The sequence below is a fragment of the Marmota monax genome, unplaced genomic scaffold (genome assembly GCF_021218885.2).
Source record: "Marmota monax isolate L192 unplaced genomic scaffold, Marmota_monax_Labrador192_F-V1.1 WCK01_AAM20220418_F8-fsc00084, whole genome shotgun sequence".
Lineage (NCBI taxonomy): Eukaryota > Metazoa > Chordata > Mammalia > Rodentia > Sciuridae > Marmota > Marmota monax.
Window position 1 is genome coordinate 6,531,420 of NW_026694575.1, and position 16,737 is coordinate 6,548,156.

Consider the following 16,737-nt stretch of genomic DNA (forward strand, 5'->3'; position numbering starts at 1 on the left):
CTAATTGAGTTACCTTAAGCAAATCCATTTTCTCTTTTGGATCTCATGCTGTTTAAACATAGAAATATTAAGTGCCTGAAATAGATTGTCTCAAATAATCTGCACAAGAATCCTCCATGATAGAACTCGCAGTAGCTTCAGTCTACAGGGAAGGAATTTCCCAACCTTGCTTGGAAGCTTAGTAAGACAACGAACAACAAGAAACAGACACACAATAAATGCCTTTGTTCTCCTTCCTTCCCCAAATCCCCTTAGCTAATATCGATGATCAAGAATGCTGAGTATTATTCTTCCATTTTATTTATTGAAGAGAAGTATATCTCTTCTAGAACAAATCTACCTGCTTCTCTTAGATTGGCATAAATCTCATGTCCCCTGAACGTTCTGTGAAGAGTAAAAATGACACTCGCTGTAGTGGGCATGCATATGAAAGCAGCCATCACAGGTGTCAGACAGACTTGGGCTGTTCTAGTTTGAAGTCCACTGAGGACAAATGGGTCACTGAATAAGGTGGTGTCTTTGCCTGGCCTAAAAAGTGCTCTGAGGTGTTAAAACTAAGCATTTCCCTAACCACCTATGTCTGGCTCCCATTGCTCTCTCATGCCCAGCCTCCCATCTCCCACCACCGCCTGCTTCCTGAGGCCTCCTGAGGACACATGCCAGCCTCAGAAGGCGAGGCCCAAGCACTGCACACACGCTGCAGACGAGCGCTTCTAAAGTCTGGAAATTTCCCAATAATAAATTAATTAAAACAATTAAAAGGCCCAAATTTCCAAGCCCAGTGTATAGTAAATACTCTACACCGCAAGGCACCACAGATGTGCCACGTCGGCTCAATGCCTTCACTGCAGCCAGCTTCGCCTCTGCCTTCAGCAGACAGCGCAGACCTTGGCGTTGCAGAAACACATTTCAAAGAGCAGCTGCAAAAAAATTCCTTTCCCACGCACCTCTGCTGTCCCTTTCCTCCCTAGTCACAGATCTAGTCGTAAAATTGAAGTTACAAATCTTTTCAAAGAAAACACAACTGTGGAGAGTAGGAGTTTGCCAGGAGACGGCTGTCACCCGAAACACCCAACGGGAGGACTCGGGCACGAGGAGAGAGGCACAGGGCAGAGTCCAGCAGCTTCTTCCACAGGGTTCCCAAGGGAAAAGGGGGAGGGGGCACATGAACTCTATGACGTCAGGATGGACCCATGTGGAAACACAGGGCAAATGATTAAAACTTCCCAGCAGTAAATCGCCACGCCTCCGGAGGAGCAGGTGTTTCCTACCTCTCCAGCTGCCATCCTCAGAGCACCCACCAGCTGCTGAGCACATCATGCAAACCGTCTTTAATCCTAACAATAGCCTCTGAAATCCTACTATGTGTACACAGGTGAGAAACTGAGGCTCCAAAAAGTGAGGCCACACGGCTATTAAGTGCAGGACCCACGATCCAGGTCCAGAGACTGCCTGAATCATGCTGCAGCCCCTCCCGCTCCATCCTGCACAGCCTGCCGCCTGGGCTATGCTCTGGTTCTTCCCATCTCCCAAGACCTTGATGGAGTGGTCTGTAATGGTTTCTCATTCTTGCTTGAGAGCAAGACAAATGAATAACCCATGGCCAGAAAGTTAAGTGTTTCAAAATTCTTAATTGCTTAGACACCTCACCAAATGGATCACCAATGCTTATCATCCTGTTTGAAGTACAATCTGCCTCTATTTTAAATGGTATAAACTTTCCCTTTAACAACAGTTCTTACAAACCACAAACTTAGCCTGCAGAAATTGACATTGCAGACTAAACATTCACATGATTTTTAGAAAAGCATATCGTAATTATCACTTTTTCCACTGAACCAAAAGGAGCCAGAGACCACAAACATTTTCCATTTTTCCTATACTGACAGGTACAATATTCATAGTAAGCATTAAAAAGCCAAAACTATACACAATTTTTATAGAACTAATGATTTTCAGAGTCCAAAGAAGTTTAAGTTGACTGTCAATTTTAATAGAGTAAAAATTCAAACTCCAAGATCATCTACAGAAAAAGTTAAACACCAAGCTAGTATAATGATTAGTAAGTTGTGCACAGATTATTAAACCTAAGCACAAACACACGGACCTGTTTCTCTCACAGTGCTCTCAAGGCAGAGACTGTGCTAAGAAACTAACGCCAGCTTTAATCCAAGTCTACTAGACACGAACACAGTCAACTTGGCCAGCTTGTCCCCAGCCATTAGCTTCATATGTATGAAACATACTGACAGATGTATATATGTTCAGATCAAATCCTGTTAAAACAAATAGCATTTTAACAAAAATAGTTCCATGTCCCAGCCAATTGTCCATTCATCTCATATAATATTCAATACCACAAAATTCCACTTTAACAAGAGATATGGACAATGGCTTAAAATTCTCTGTAATGAAAACTGAATTGTATGCAATTATACTAACCATATTTATATACATAACACATGTTCCTCTGTTCTGCCTCTTCTCCAAGGCTGTACACTCCCAGAGAGAAAGAAGGGTTGTCCTGGAACTACGCTCTGCAAATCAGGAGAACTTCAACAGTGCCACCTTGTGGTGGCTATTCTGTCAACATAAGTGGAGCTCTGGGCACTCCTGACCATTTGGTTACAAGGAAGAAAATAAAACCCAACAGTAGAAAACAATAGGCAGATTTGCTGAGAAAAATGAGGCCCAGCCTTGTTTAGTTAAAAGCATGTAAGAGGAACAATCCAATCACCAGCTGAAAGCCTCCCTGCCTTTCCTCGGTGTGAGGTACAACCTGATCCCGTGGACACTGAAGCAGAGGGATGCTCCCTTGGCTCACTTCCACTCAGCTCTAGTTCTCTGTCTCTTTTACACCAAGAGTGCCTTTCTCTCCCTCTCCCTGACCCTTCCAACTCTCCCTTCACCCATAATTAAAAAAAAATTTACTGAATTGGGTTACAATCCATATAATTAATATTTAGTGTCAATTTAAGGTATTTTTCAGAGTAATCTTAGAGTAATTTCAGGTTTTAGGCTGACTTGTGAGCCAACGTCTACATCAATCATGCACACCATCGTACAATAACCACGATATGCACTGCTGGGCACTTCACAACTCCTCTGTTCCTCAGCCTCCTGATCTACGCAACAAGAAACAGCACTAAGTGATGGCTAAGATCCCCATCAGCAATTAAATACTAATGTAATAAAAAGAAAGGGTTCAAATTTTACTTTTCTATACATATCTGGGGGAAAAAAACAGACAAGTCATGCTACATTTCAGCATAAAAAGAATAGTGGAGTCAAATTCTTCTAGGCTACTTATCAGGTATCCTTTAATGCTACCATTGTAAAAAGCAAACTTAAAACCGTTGGAAGAGAAATCAGAGACCAGACGCTGGCCTGTAGATTTGCAACCCCAGGTTTTAGGTCTGAGGCCTGAGTGCAGGTCCTGCCATTCCCCAAGTGGGTTGAGGGAGTGGTCCAGCACCTTGGATGAGACACAGTCTGGTAGCAATGTCACAGGTTCTTGCTGGGCTTTCTAGATCTACCTGGGCATGGCAGGAATAACCAGCAGGCTACATTGACCATATTAGAGGGAAATGTTTTGGTCAGAACGCTCTTCAGATATGAAATCTCTATTATCTGACCTAGCCAAATTTAAAACGAAAAATTTAGAAAGAATAAAAAGACCAAAAAGAATCAAAGTGGGGGGGTTGGGGCTGTGGCTCAGTGGTAGAGCACTAGCCTAGCACATGTGAGGCACTGGGTTCGATTCTCAGCACCATATATAAATAAAGGTCCATTAACAACTAAAAAGGGGGTGGGGGGCTGGGGATGTTGCTCAGTGGTTAAGCACCCCTGTGCTCAATCCTTGGTACCCCCCCCACAAATAAAAAAGAATCAAAGGGAAACAGGACTATTTTGCATGGCGCATACTGTGATGGTGGAGAATGCATTGCATTACTGTATGTGGTCCAGACCCACAAGGAACAGGACTCCAGCAGTGACTCTGAACATGGGCAACGAATCTGGCGAATGATGGCACCAGCACAGGTTCCCGGGTTGGGCCAGATACACTGCTCTGCTGCAGGGTGCTGATAGGGGAGCAGGCTGGTCTTGAGAAACTGGGGGCCACAGGAGGCATGTGGGAATTCTCCACAGTGGTTCTTGGTGTATGGTGGCACACATGCCTGCCTGCAGGGGCAGGCAGTGAGGCAGGGGATACAGAAGCCAGTTTCCAGAAATATAATCAAGGCATGCCCCCTGCTTTCTTAGACCATCTTTGCCATCCCGAGGCATCATTTCTGATGCAAATGAACATCCTAAACTTGGGGACACCTCTCAAGGATACACACTGAAGAAAAAAGTCCTATATTTTTAAAACTTACATATAAAGGGAAAGTACAGACTGAACATAGATTACATCAAAACATAATGGATATCATTTAAAAAAAAAAAACCTGTTGAATGAACTAAAATAAGCAGTAAAAATGACCAACAATCACACTATTAATGAAAGAAGCTAAATTATAATCCTCCTCAAGCACTATCCATTAAAACCACAGTGTGCATTACACATGCGCGATGTAAATACCCACTGGGCTCTGCCTGGGCTCCGGCTGGACACCCCTGCCCAGCTCGACTGTTTTCAGGACCAGTGATTACCTGGCAATGCAGTAATGAAGTCCCGCTGCAACATGGGCTTCAGGTAGGAGTTAATATGTCCATGCTGATAGTGACACATTCGTGAAATCAGATGCTCCACGAACTCCACTTGATCCGACTCAGACCACTGGTCAAAATACTTAATACACAAGTCCTTTTCCTTTTGATAGTTTCCTTCCGATGGCCTCTTTCTGGAGACAATCACAGATGATGTTCCATTACTTATCTATTAAAAAAAGATTAAAAAAAAGAGTTTGACAAGAGAAAGAAATCTAATTGACATTTCATTAGAAACATTTTTCACCCTGTGTATTGAATCTTAAAATACCAGTTTCACCCTATAGCCAAACTCATTTCTTTATTATGAGTAATATATATAGGGTTTGTGTCCTCAAATAAATCACACAGTAAATGCTGAAGTTAGAGCTATTTTTAAAGCTTTAGGCACCTTAAATCATCATTGTCCGATGTTTTTCCAAGATGATGTCATTGTTAAGATAACTACTTTGAGATAATCATCTTAGTGGAACCATTCAGCTTGGTGCAAACTGACTACTACTAATTCATTTTGTTTCTTCATAGTTGAAAGTCAATGCTACATCCAGCAGCCCCTTTTTATCCTCGAGAGACACATTTCAAGATGCCTAAAATCGGGTTTAGTACTGAACAGTACAAATACTATGTTTTTTTTTCCTATATCTACTTATCTATGATAAAGTTCATTTTGTAAATTAGGCACAGTAAGAGATTAATAACAATAATTAATGAGAAAATAGAATAACTAAGTTATGTGAATGTGGTCTCAATCCCTCCCTTCAAATTTTCCATTTAATATTTTCAGAATGTAGGTATTAAAACTGGATGGGGGGGGGGGCACTACCACACAGCAATAGCAACAGAATAACAGAGGGTTTGTTGACACAGATCATCAGGCCCACCCAGAGGTTCTGAATTTACATGTCTGGAGTGAAGCCCGAGGAATTCTACTTCTAGCGATGCTGATACTGCTGGTCTAGACTACTTCAGGGACCACACTATGAGGATTCCTGGCCTATCAAGCAAAGAAGATAAGCAGTTATGTATTGAAAGCTAAAAGCAATTCAATCTAAAAATCTTCATTTTATTAATAGTTCTGATATCCTCCATATTGTTTTCCAAGCACTACTAAAGGAACTGCTGCAAAACGATTCTAGACTTCCCCACTTCTCTGATCACCTCCTCCGCAAGCTACCAAAGGTAAACCATGTGTATCTGAAAAGTCCCTCATCTTATACAGGTTTACGGATAAACAAGAGACTCCTACACAACAATGCATTTCTCATCAAATCTATTTCCATGTCTTTGCATAATGTCAGTGTATCTTTTCTTTTTTTATTGACACTACAGGACTGGAGAGTGCTCACTGGTACAGCTTGAGCTTAGCACGAACATGGCCACATGTTCAATTCCCTGCACCAAAAAAGAAAACTACATTGCACCTGGACAATACATCAAAAAAATAATCTGAATCCCTAGACTCAGTCCACAACTACTACTGAAACTATAAGGCCTGCAACTTCCCTGTTTAAAACAAAATAATCTCAATACTTTTGTTAAATATTTGCCAAGCAACCTATCACTCCTCTAACAGCCTCCTTACGTGTAATACCAAAAGGAATTATACAAGAGAATCTTGAGAAGTAAAGAGTTAGGCTATACACGCCCATTAATTCAGCTAGGACTCTATCTCAGCAGCCTTACAAGAAAGAACAAAGAGCTTCACAGCAGTATGTTCCTCACATGGTCAATCCATCCCACGAAGAAGAAACCCTTTGTAAATGTCCATAGGGGTCTTTGCCCTTCCTTGATAAAACCTTGTAAGTTTCATGTCTGAAGTAGTTCTTATATCCACATTTAGACATAAGGTCAAAAGGCAGTGATCTCCCACCCAATTTCTCTTCCCTCCCCATTGTCCAGGATTTTTTTCCCCCTGAAGCTTTGGTGAGGGAAGACTCCCTGACACCAGGTAACACTAGGGGGCAGCACTAAACAGGGATTTTTAGATTTTGGTTGCAGACAAATGTATTCAGCAGATCCCAAAAATAAAGAGTTCAAAATAGAGGCGAAGTGAAAATTCTTTGCTGTAACTAATAGCAGGTATAAAGTCTACTTTGGAGCATAATGATATCTACCAAATTTATAACAGAATCTTAAATCTAATACCAAAATACTAGAAAAACTTGGAAAAAAATTTAAGTAACTATAAGAACTGGTTAAAACGAATTCTAACACATGTACAAAGAAGAACTATAATATAGTCATTAAAACTAAGCTATATAGTTAGACTGTAGTAACAAGAGGACAGGCTTAAGAAATAAATATTAAGGACCAAAAGACAAGCCCCAGAATTTCATACAGCACCCTGATCGCATTTATCTTGTAAGAGGGGAGCACCAACCATAGTAAAAGGTATACATCAAGATGCCAGGAGCACCTAATCCTGAGAAAGAAAGGGATGCACGTTTTCTCTCCCCCTTTATTTCTCTTTCTTTCTTTCTTTCTTTTGGACAATAATTTGCCAAGTCAACTATAATAATAGTTTATAAATTGCATTTGTGTGCTGCTTTATAATTTACAAAGTATTTTCACACCCTTTATCTCACTCGATAAGCAAAAGGGTTATTATTTCATACAGGGAGGCTTCCTAACCAGCCAGCCTCCCTAGAGTATTTATGTACCATTAACTAGCTGACTGGAAGGAAGGCAGATGAAAGGAAATCTGAAAGCTAAAGTGTTAAGAACCACAGCAAACTGAAAAATCAATAGTGAATGAAGAGGATCCTACTGCAAAACAATAAACAGGAAGGAAGGGATGGATTCCAGTCTGCACACGATATTCAAGAACAGCACAGTGTGGCACATGCACCACACTGACCAGGTTCTGTTCCAACCACTGCTCAGCCCAGCAAAATCCTCCTAGCGTTGTTTTGCTTTCTTCCATCTCTTCTTAAATTTGTTGGGCACACATTATTGTTGTTCATTTATCTATCTCTTTAACTTCAAATCAACTGACCCAGAAAAAAAAAATTTTTTTATTTATTCTCTCCAGATTTATTTGCCTTTAATCGTGTCCTCACGAAGGGAAAACAACATACACCATATGGCTGATGAATACTAAGCCATGGAACTTTACATGCTCCCCTAAGCCCCCACAAAAAAAAAAACCTGGTGGATTAGCACAAAAACTGATAAAACCAAAACAGAGCCAAAAAAAGGAGACAGAGGCAAAGGATGTCACCATTTTCCATCTTGGGCCACAGATTAAAACATTTTGAACTACAGCCACTTCAGAACCTTTGTGAAAATTCCCAACCCTTTACTATATACTTCCCTACAAAAGGTGATAAATTAGGGTGGATTCTGAAACTAACAAAACTGCACAAAACGAAAAAGCTTGGCTCTTGGTTTCATGGAGGACATTAACTAAGGGAGCATCTTATCTACAGTAAGTCAATTGCTATCTTGTCATTCCTACCTGCCAAAGAGTATTTTTCTTTGGGGACTCATCTTCATTTTGATCTTCCATAACTGAAGTGTTCTAAGGGGGGAAAAACAGGTTATTTGAATTATGCTGAGGTTTGCAAATTCTAAATAGCTACAAGACATGATTTTGAAAACCCAAACTAAAATGAATCAACATAAATCCAAGAACTTGTGGGCCTGTGGCTAACACACGCCATTTTGGGTCAAGGGGGTCATGCTCATCTTTCATAAATCATCAGTTAGTGGCTGGCCAAGAGTGAGCAGGAAGTCTTCACTTATGAAGGTTGGGCAAGCTTAGCAAACGGACTGAATTGTGGGAGTGGGGCTCAAACAACACCTTATCATCACTGTTGTTCTTTAACTTGAGGCATGAAAACCCCAGAGATCCACAAAGTTCCCCATGATTGTATAAAACATTTACTAGAATGTCTGCTATTCAGTAATTCACCATGACAATTGGCAATTAGAAGTGACAAAGCCTTGGAAGTGCCCTGGTCTTACTTTTTCCTTCCTTGATGGCCTTGTTTTTGGGGAATGGCTTTGCAATTTCCCCTAGCAAACATGGTGGGTGCCCCAATCTTTTTCCCTAAAGAGGAGGATGCTGTTAGCCACTAACAATCTGGCTTGCCTTAGGAATGCATTATCTTTTGATTTTTGTGTTTACTGCACAAAGAGGCACTGTGTAATTATTCTTTCTGGTGACCTAGTCACTCAATAGATGCCCATTAACTGGAGATTATACATGATTAGATTTCCCTTCTGCAGCTCCTATCTAATGGCTAAATGGAACCTTAATGAGAAGGGGAAGCAGAGAGCTGAGGGGGAAAGAGGCACAGCTCATTTGTGGACAGCAGTCTCTCTAAGATTCCTGTCCAAACCTAAAATCTAAGAGTGGGGCACAAAATTTAAACTACAACATTTGTCCCACCACATTACTCAAAAAAGGATATTACAGATCTCTTACAAGATCCTGTTGCTGCCTTCAGGGAATAAGCCTACCTCCCAAGTTGTCCCTATTTTTCTTGAAGTCCTAAAGTGTTTTGACAATTCACTTGAAAACATCCAGCACGGGTAACAGCAGAGTCCTCAATGAACACTACTGCCCTCCAGGTCACACAGCAGGATCTTATCAGGGCTGTAGAACAGTGACATGGGAAAGACAAAGGCTTCACTATATGGAGAGGACTTAGGATCCTGATTTGGTCACTTGCCCACTGTGTGGGCCGGACCTTGAACAACACCCAGTGCCTAGAGTTGTGGGGATGGAGAGTACCCAGCAGTTAGTGAGCATTCAAGAAAGTACTCCCTCCTGCTGCCTTCAGGACGCACCTCACACTCCTCAAACTTCAGAGGCTTGGACAGAATGGCTCCAGATGGTGCTACAGGGAAAACCATTTGCTTTCTCTGTAAAATCTCCTAAGCCCCACAGTGCTAAGGCGTGCAAGGGGGAATGCGGCCAGGAGGTAAAGACTTTGTGCACAAAGGCCATCATAAGCTAGAGAGGAAGCCGGGTGTGTCCCAGTGCCCAAAACGGGGCTAGAGTGCTGGCAGCAATAATCCTGAGTGGGAAGGAGGGGCTGAAAAAGCAGAAACAGCTGCATTTATGGAGGTCTCCCTGTAATTCCCTGTACTGTGTATCTCCAGGGGACCCTGGGATTAATAAAGCCAGCAGGTTTCTTAGAACGACTGAAGTGGAAATAGTGGCCGACTGCCCTTGATGGTTTCGAAGCCACCTGAAGGTCACAATGTCTGAACTGCAAGGAGAATGCATCATGGCTGCAGGCACAGAAAGGCACTCAAGTAGGACAGAGGGCAGCAAGGTCTACCCCATGGGCACCAGCACCCAAAGAAGTGCAGAGGGGCACAGGTGTGCTCTGAGCTAAAGACTGGTGATACAGGAGCCGGAATGCCCCAGAGCCATTCTGATCTAAGCTGCCTTGATACTTTTTTTTTCAGTTAAAAATGCCAGAAGTCGGCAAAGTTATCTTTAATGGTGAGAAACCTTAATTCTTCTTTTCATTTGCTCCCAAATAGTGAAATGGTGTTTATTCATACCGCTCAGAAGGAAACTACCCCTCTAAAGAAAGAGCAACTATTCTCTTAAGGCTTGGTAAGAAGATTATATCTAATAAAATTCTGCAGGGAGGTGAAATAGCTTCCCAGCCTACAAATCTTTTCAACTTCTCCTATAAAGGTCTGAGAAGATAAATGTCACAAGGAACATGCTACTGTCAAGCTACCCTGATCACAAGATCATCTTCAAGGAACACTTTGGTGACACAGGAGATGTTCAGAGAGAATGTTGATGTTCTAAGTTTGAGCAATGCTGCACACGTGTGCCTAGGCTCCCTTATAAACTCATGTCTATGCTCCCTCACACACTCACGCCCACATGCTCTCAGGTCACAACAGGCTCCATTAAGCTACTCAGGGCTCTGTAATGCACTGTAATTTACAAATCAGGCTGTTAGTTTAATCCCACTTTCCTAACTTTGTTGGGCATAACTACCCCCTTTTATAGTAATATCTATTAATAACAACACAGCATATATCAGAAAACACTGGCCTAGAGTAATAGCAATAATCCATTCGTCCCACTTCCCCAAACACCACTGAGACAAAGGCAAGGCATACTGTGGGAAACACAACAGAGCCCTCTCCTCTTCCCATCGCCTTTCTGAGCCTGCTACATGAAGCTAAGTGGTGGTGGTGAGAATGGAAACGTCTCTTATAGAAGCCATGCACACGTAAGTGGTTTCAGGTACGTGTATGTGTTTGTGTGTGTACAAAAGTTCCAGGCTGAATCAGTAGTTAAGAAAAAAACAATGACGCTCCAGAGAGATGGGAAGGTGGTTCCCATATGCAAACTCTATGGAGAAACTGTGAGACAGGCTGGCCAACCCGACAGGTGAAACTCTCCTCAGGCTTCTGGCACTCCCGGGAAAGGCAAGTTCTTAGAAACACCCGCCTGGCTTATTCCACTTCTGCCCTGTGGACATCATTTCCTACCTCCTGGGCCTACCAGGCAAGAAACAGCACATGTCCACAGATAAAAACACAGACTCTCCTGTGCTGGCGCAGCTGCCAACGAACAGCAGCATCCAGGAGGCAATGGCAGGCCGGGGCAGGTCCACCTTGGAACTACCACACTTGGGTTCAGAGAACTGTCTGCTGTGGGGGCTGTCACATGTACTATAGGACTAACAGCATCCTGGCCTCTTCCTACACCAAAAGCACCCACACAAAATTGTCTCCAGAGTGCCAACTGTCCCGGAGGAGGAAGGCAAAGCCTCATCATGTGAAAACCAGCACCCCAGGGCCCAGCTCTGAGACGTGCCAAGGCACGCAGCGGTACTGCCACCTCAGGCCCGGCCCTTCTTTCTCCGTGGGCTTCTCACTTGGCCCCTGGGAAGTATGAGACGCTCCTCAGAGCCAGCCTGACCATACCAGGAAGGAAGTGGCCCCGTATCTAAATCCTGGGGTGAGCCTTCTCGCCATGACACTCATATTTGAAAAACCCTGATCATAGGAGTTCTTTGCTGGAGACCCGTGGGCTTGGAGACGTGGATGAAGACCGTCGCGAAGCCACATGCAGCTGACCACAGAGTGGACAGAGCCAAGGTATCTGTTAGGGGTCTTTATGTTTATGTGTTTGTTCAAGTTCTTCAGAGAATTTTGACATGACTCTGCTTCAAAATGACTGCTGTGGGGAATGCAATGTGGCCATGTGGCAGCACCAACCCCAGTTAGGAAGTTGCACTATCAGCATCGTGACAGGCTCCGTCCCCACGTGCAGTGTCACAGAACCACAGAATATAATGTCTGCACCTGGGAAATCTCTTGAAGTAATATTTATCAAACCAGCCATTTATGTTAAAAAATACGGTCAATTATGTGTCTTACCTACAAGTTCCAAAGAAGGACAGAAGTAACAATGATTACTATTTAACGATTGCCTATGCTCATCAGCCATTGGAACTTTATGTAAATCATCCTGCTCCTTTCCAGGATCCCGCAGGCGAGGCACATACCCTCCTTTACAGATAGGGAGAACCAATACTCAGAAATACTAAGCAGCTAGCCTGCAGGGTGCTTCAGGTAAGGACCAGGATCCAGTGCTGGATTCTTCCTTCCTGTCAACTGCCTCCCAGTTACACATCACCATTGCAGTCCTACCAAGATCCCAATCTTGCTTTCAAGTCCCTTTTTTTACCATCACCAAGGAAGACAGAGGCACAAGTTGGTACTGTTCAAAAATAGCATTCTGAGCATAAATGTAAGTAGTGTAAGTTTCCATACCAAGGACAACTGCTTTGGTTGCTATTTGGTTAGTTCAATGAGTCAGGGCTCTAGTACCCTCAGAGTCAGGTTTTAGAAAGTTGATGTTGCTGATCACAAATATGTCTAATAAAAGGATAAAAGAATAATAAATTTTTTAAACAGTTTTGTTTTTGCAATACTAGGGACTGAACCCAGGGATTCTCTACCACTGAGCCACATCCCAGCTTTTTTATTTTGAGAGAGGGTCTCACTAAGTTGCCCAAGCTAGCCTCAAACTTGCGATCCTCTTGCCTCGGAATTGGGATTACAGGTGTGTTACATCACACCCAACTAAACACCGTTGTTGTAAACACTAACTGAAAATACATGGAGTATAGTCTAAATATAATAAACAGCTTAGCAAAAGTAACTTTTCATTATGTCTGGGCATTTTCATTAACACTGCTCCGCGACACTGGTAATGGTGAGAAATCCTCAACTTAGTAAACAAATGCACTCTGGGGAGCCCAGAGAGAAAGTGTATTTCTTAAGCTGAATTCATTTTAAATCCTAACAAAACCTAAGGAAGCTTACCCCACTGCACACCATTGCAAACACACACAAAAACACACATGTCTCCTGATACTATGAATTGAAATTTGTCAAGAAAGACAGAAGCAGGCTAATGTTTTCATCAGCTGGATAGTTTAGTGAGGCAGATGTGCATTTGCTTTGGAATCCCAGCTACTACCTCAAATTCTTTTCTTTCTTTGTAGCTTTTCACTAATCCAGAATCTCTGTACATTCTGCCTTCTCACAATGCCATGCCAATCAGCAGAAGTGGTAGGATGGCTCCAATGGCCTCACCTCCATTTTCTTTTAGTGTGTGTTTAGGAAAAACAGGCTCTGAGCAATGATGTGTCTTTGCCAGTAGGTGCCACCAACTAACACAGAATATATTTCTCATGGAAAATTCCCTACTTAGGGAGTTATATAAGAGGAACCTATTTCCTACTTTTAAAATGCTGCAAATTCTGCATTAAGTAAAAGGTCAAGAGTCACATAATCCAGTGAATGAGAGATGCAGGACTCAGGCTCAAGTCTGTTTTACCCAGAAGTCAATGTACTTTCAACACAGAAAAATATGTCTCAGGTATTTTCCAACTGCTGTTTGTGGCCCATGAATCAATTTAATGGGCTGTAACTAGCATTTTTTAGTAAAATGAAACAGAATCCAAGCATTCTCCTACCCACAAGGGCAAGCACAATAACAAAATCCCACAAAGGGCTAAAAAGAATGGGGTGTGAGTTCAAATTCAAAAGAAAGCAAGGTTGTTACTGCAAGGAGAGCAATATGCAATCAAAACCACTAAATGACAAAGAATCTTTTTAATCTCTAAAATGCAAAATTTATAAAAAGGATAAAATGTGCTTATAAATACTAAACAAAATTTCACAAGTACATGAAAGAAAAGGTTGGAAGCATTATGTTTTTATTTTTAAACAGTTCTACAGTTCTGCACGTTTGATGGAAGGTTGACAAAAAAAAGATGAAGACAGGAAGGGGACTCAGGAGGGGAGAGGAGGGGAGAGGAGGGGAGGGGAGGGGAGGGGAGGGGAGGGGAGGGGAGGGGAAGGGAGGGGAGGGGAGGGGAGGGGAAGGGAGGGGAGGGCAGGGCAGGGAGGCAGACAGGCTGATTTACTAGATAAGTCTCCTTACCAGGGATTTAACCCTGGTGTGCTTAATCACTAAGCCACATCCCCAGACTTTTTTTTTTTTTTTACTTTGAGACAGGGTCTCACTAAATTGCTTAGGCCTTGCTAAATTGCTAAGGCTGGCTTTGAATTTGCAATCCTCCTGCCTCAGCCTCCTGAGCCTCTGGGATTACAGGTGTGCATCACAGGCCCAGCTCCAACTGTCTATTCTACAGAAGACTACAAAGCAGTCGCCCTGGTCTGCACTTCACTTTCCATGGCTTCAGTTACCTGTGGCCAGCCATGGTTTGCAAAGAATAACTGGAATGGTACAGAATAGAGGACACAGAAACCAATCCACAAAACTACAACTATCTTATATTTGATAAAGGGGCTAAAAGCATGCAATGGAGGAAGGATAGCATCTTCAACAAATGGTGCTGGGAAAACTGGAAATCCATATGCAACAAAATGAAACTGAATCCCTTTCTCTCGCCATGCACAAAAGTTAATTCAAAATGGATCAAGGAGCTTGATATCAAATCAGAGACACGCCGTCTGATAGAAGAAAAAGTTGGCTACGATCTACATACTGTGGGGTCGGGCTCCAAATTCCTCAATAGGACACCCATAGCACAAAAGTTAATAACTAGAATCAACAAATGGGACTTACTCGAACTAAAAAGTTTTTTCTCAGCAAAAGAAACAATAAGAGAGGTAAATAGAGAGCCTACATCCTGGGAACAAATCTTTACTCCTCACACTTCAGATAGAGCCCTAATATCCAGAGTATACAAAGAACTCAAAAAATTAGACAATAAGAGAACAAACAACCCAATCAACAAATGGGCCAAGGACCTGAACAGACACTTCTCAGAGGAGGACATACAATCAATCAACAAGTACATGAAAAAATGCTCACCATCTCTAGCAGTCAGAGAAATGCAAATCAAAACCACCCTAAGATACCATCTCACTCCAGTTAGATTGGCAGCCATTATGAAGTCAAACAACAACAAGTGCTGGCGAGGATGTGGGGAAAAGGGTACACTTGTACATTGCTGGTGGGACTGCAAATTGGTGCAGCCAATTTGGAAAGCAGTATGGAGATTTCTTGGAAAGCTGGGAATGGAGCCACCATTTGACCCAGCTATTCCCCTTCTCGGTCTATTCCCTAAAGACCTAAAAAGAGCATGCTACAGGGACACTGCTACATCGATGTTCATAGCAGCACAATTCACAATAGCTAGACTGTGGAACCAACCTAGATGCCCTTCAATGGATGAATGGATAAAAAAAATGTGGCATTTATACACAATGGAGTATTACTCTGCATTAAAAAATGACAAAATCATAGAATTTACAGGGAAATGGATGGCATTAGAGCAGATTATGCTAAGTGAAGCTAGCCAATCCCTAAAAAACAAATGCCAAATGTCTTCTTTGATATAAGGAGAGTAACTAAGAACAGAGTAGGGTCGAAGAGCATGAGAAGAAGATTAACATTAAACAGGGATGAGAGGTGGGAGGGAAAGGGAGAGAGAAGGGAAAATGCATGGAAATGGAAGGAGACCCTCAGAGTTATACAAAAGTACATACAAGAGGAAGTGAGGGGAAGGGGAAAAATAATATAAGGGGGACAAACGAATGTCAGTAGAGGGAGCAGAGAGAGAAGAAGGGAGGGGAGGGGAGGGGAGGGGAGGGGGGATAGTAGAGGATAGGAAAGGCAGCAGAATACAACAGACACTAGTATGGCAATATGTAAATCAATGGATGTGTAACTGATGTGATTCTGCAATCTGTATATGGGGTAAAAATGGGAGCTCATAACCCACTTGAATCAAATTGTGAAATATGATATATCAAGAACTATGTAATGTTTTGAACAGCCAACAATAAAAAATTTAAAAAAAAAGAATAACTGGAAAAATTTCAGAGGGTCAGAATACATAATCACAAAAACTTGATCACAGTTTATTACTATAATTTTTCCATTTACTATTAATTACTATTAATCTCTTACTATGTCTAATTTATGAATCACACTTTATCACAGGTAGATACTGTTTGCGTGTACATATATATGGTGAAGTTGGTACCATCCCTGATTTCAGTTATCCCTTGGGGGTGTTGACACATATCCTCCCCACGGATAATGGGAGATTACTAAATGTTATTTTCAATATTCCATGAAACATTTAAAAAAAAAAAAAAACAGATCCTAGGTCACAAAAGAAATCTCAAATACAGTTAGAAATCAGATGAGATTTATTATGTTTAGATTAAGTTATGCAGAAAAATCTAAATTTGTTCTCTCCAATCACTATTTGCCATATACTCAGAAGATAAATGCAAAGAAGAAAATGGCAAAGCAAACCAAATACTGTTTTGTTGTTCCTGTTAACTATAGCCAGGCCCCTGAATCCTGAATCTTCAAACTTTAACCTGATTGACACATTGCTGGGAGATAAGTTATGGGAAAGTTAGAAGCACTCATTTTGAAAAAGACCAGATAAACATGTCCAAATGGCAATCTCTCTCTCTCACACACACTAACCTGGCAATTCAGGAAGACAGCATGTACATGTGTGTGTACACACACACATA

The 16,737-nt window shown here is 42.0% G+C and overlaps 1 protein-coding gene across 6 annotated transcripts in view; it reads right to left on the bottom strand.

The window, feature by feature from the left end:
• Fbxw11 (F-box and WD repeat domain containing 11) overlaps positions 1–16,737 on the bottom strand; it is a 123,465-nt gene that overhangs the window by 33,839 nt on the left and 72,889 nt on the right. For 3 of the 6 annotated variants that reach the window (XM_046421347.2, XM_058571832.1, XM_046421348.2), the window contains 2 exons: positions 8,168–8,230; positions 4,654–4,879 (listed from right to left, as the gene is read on the bottom strand). In XM_046421347.2, the coding sequence (XP_046277303.1) occupies positions 4,654–4,879; positions 8,168–8,230 (289 nt within the window). The remainder of the gene's footprint in view (positions 1–4,653; positions 4,880–8,167; positions 8,231–16,737) is intronic. The other 3 variants (XM_046421346.2, XM_046421349.2, XM_058571833.1) reach the window with 1 other exon arrangement.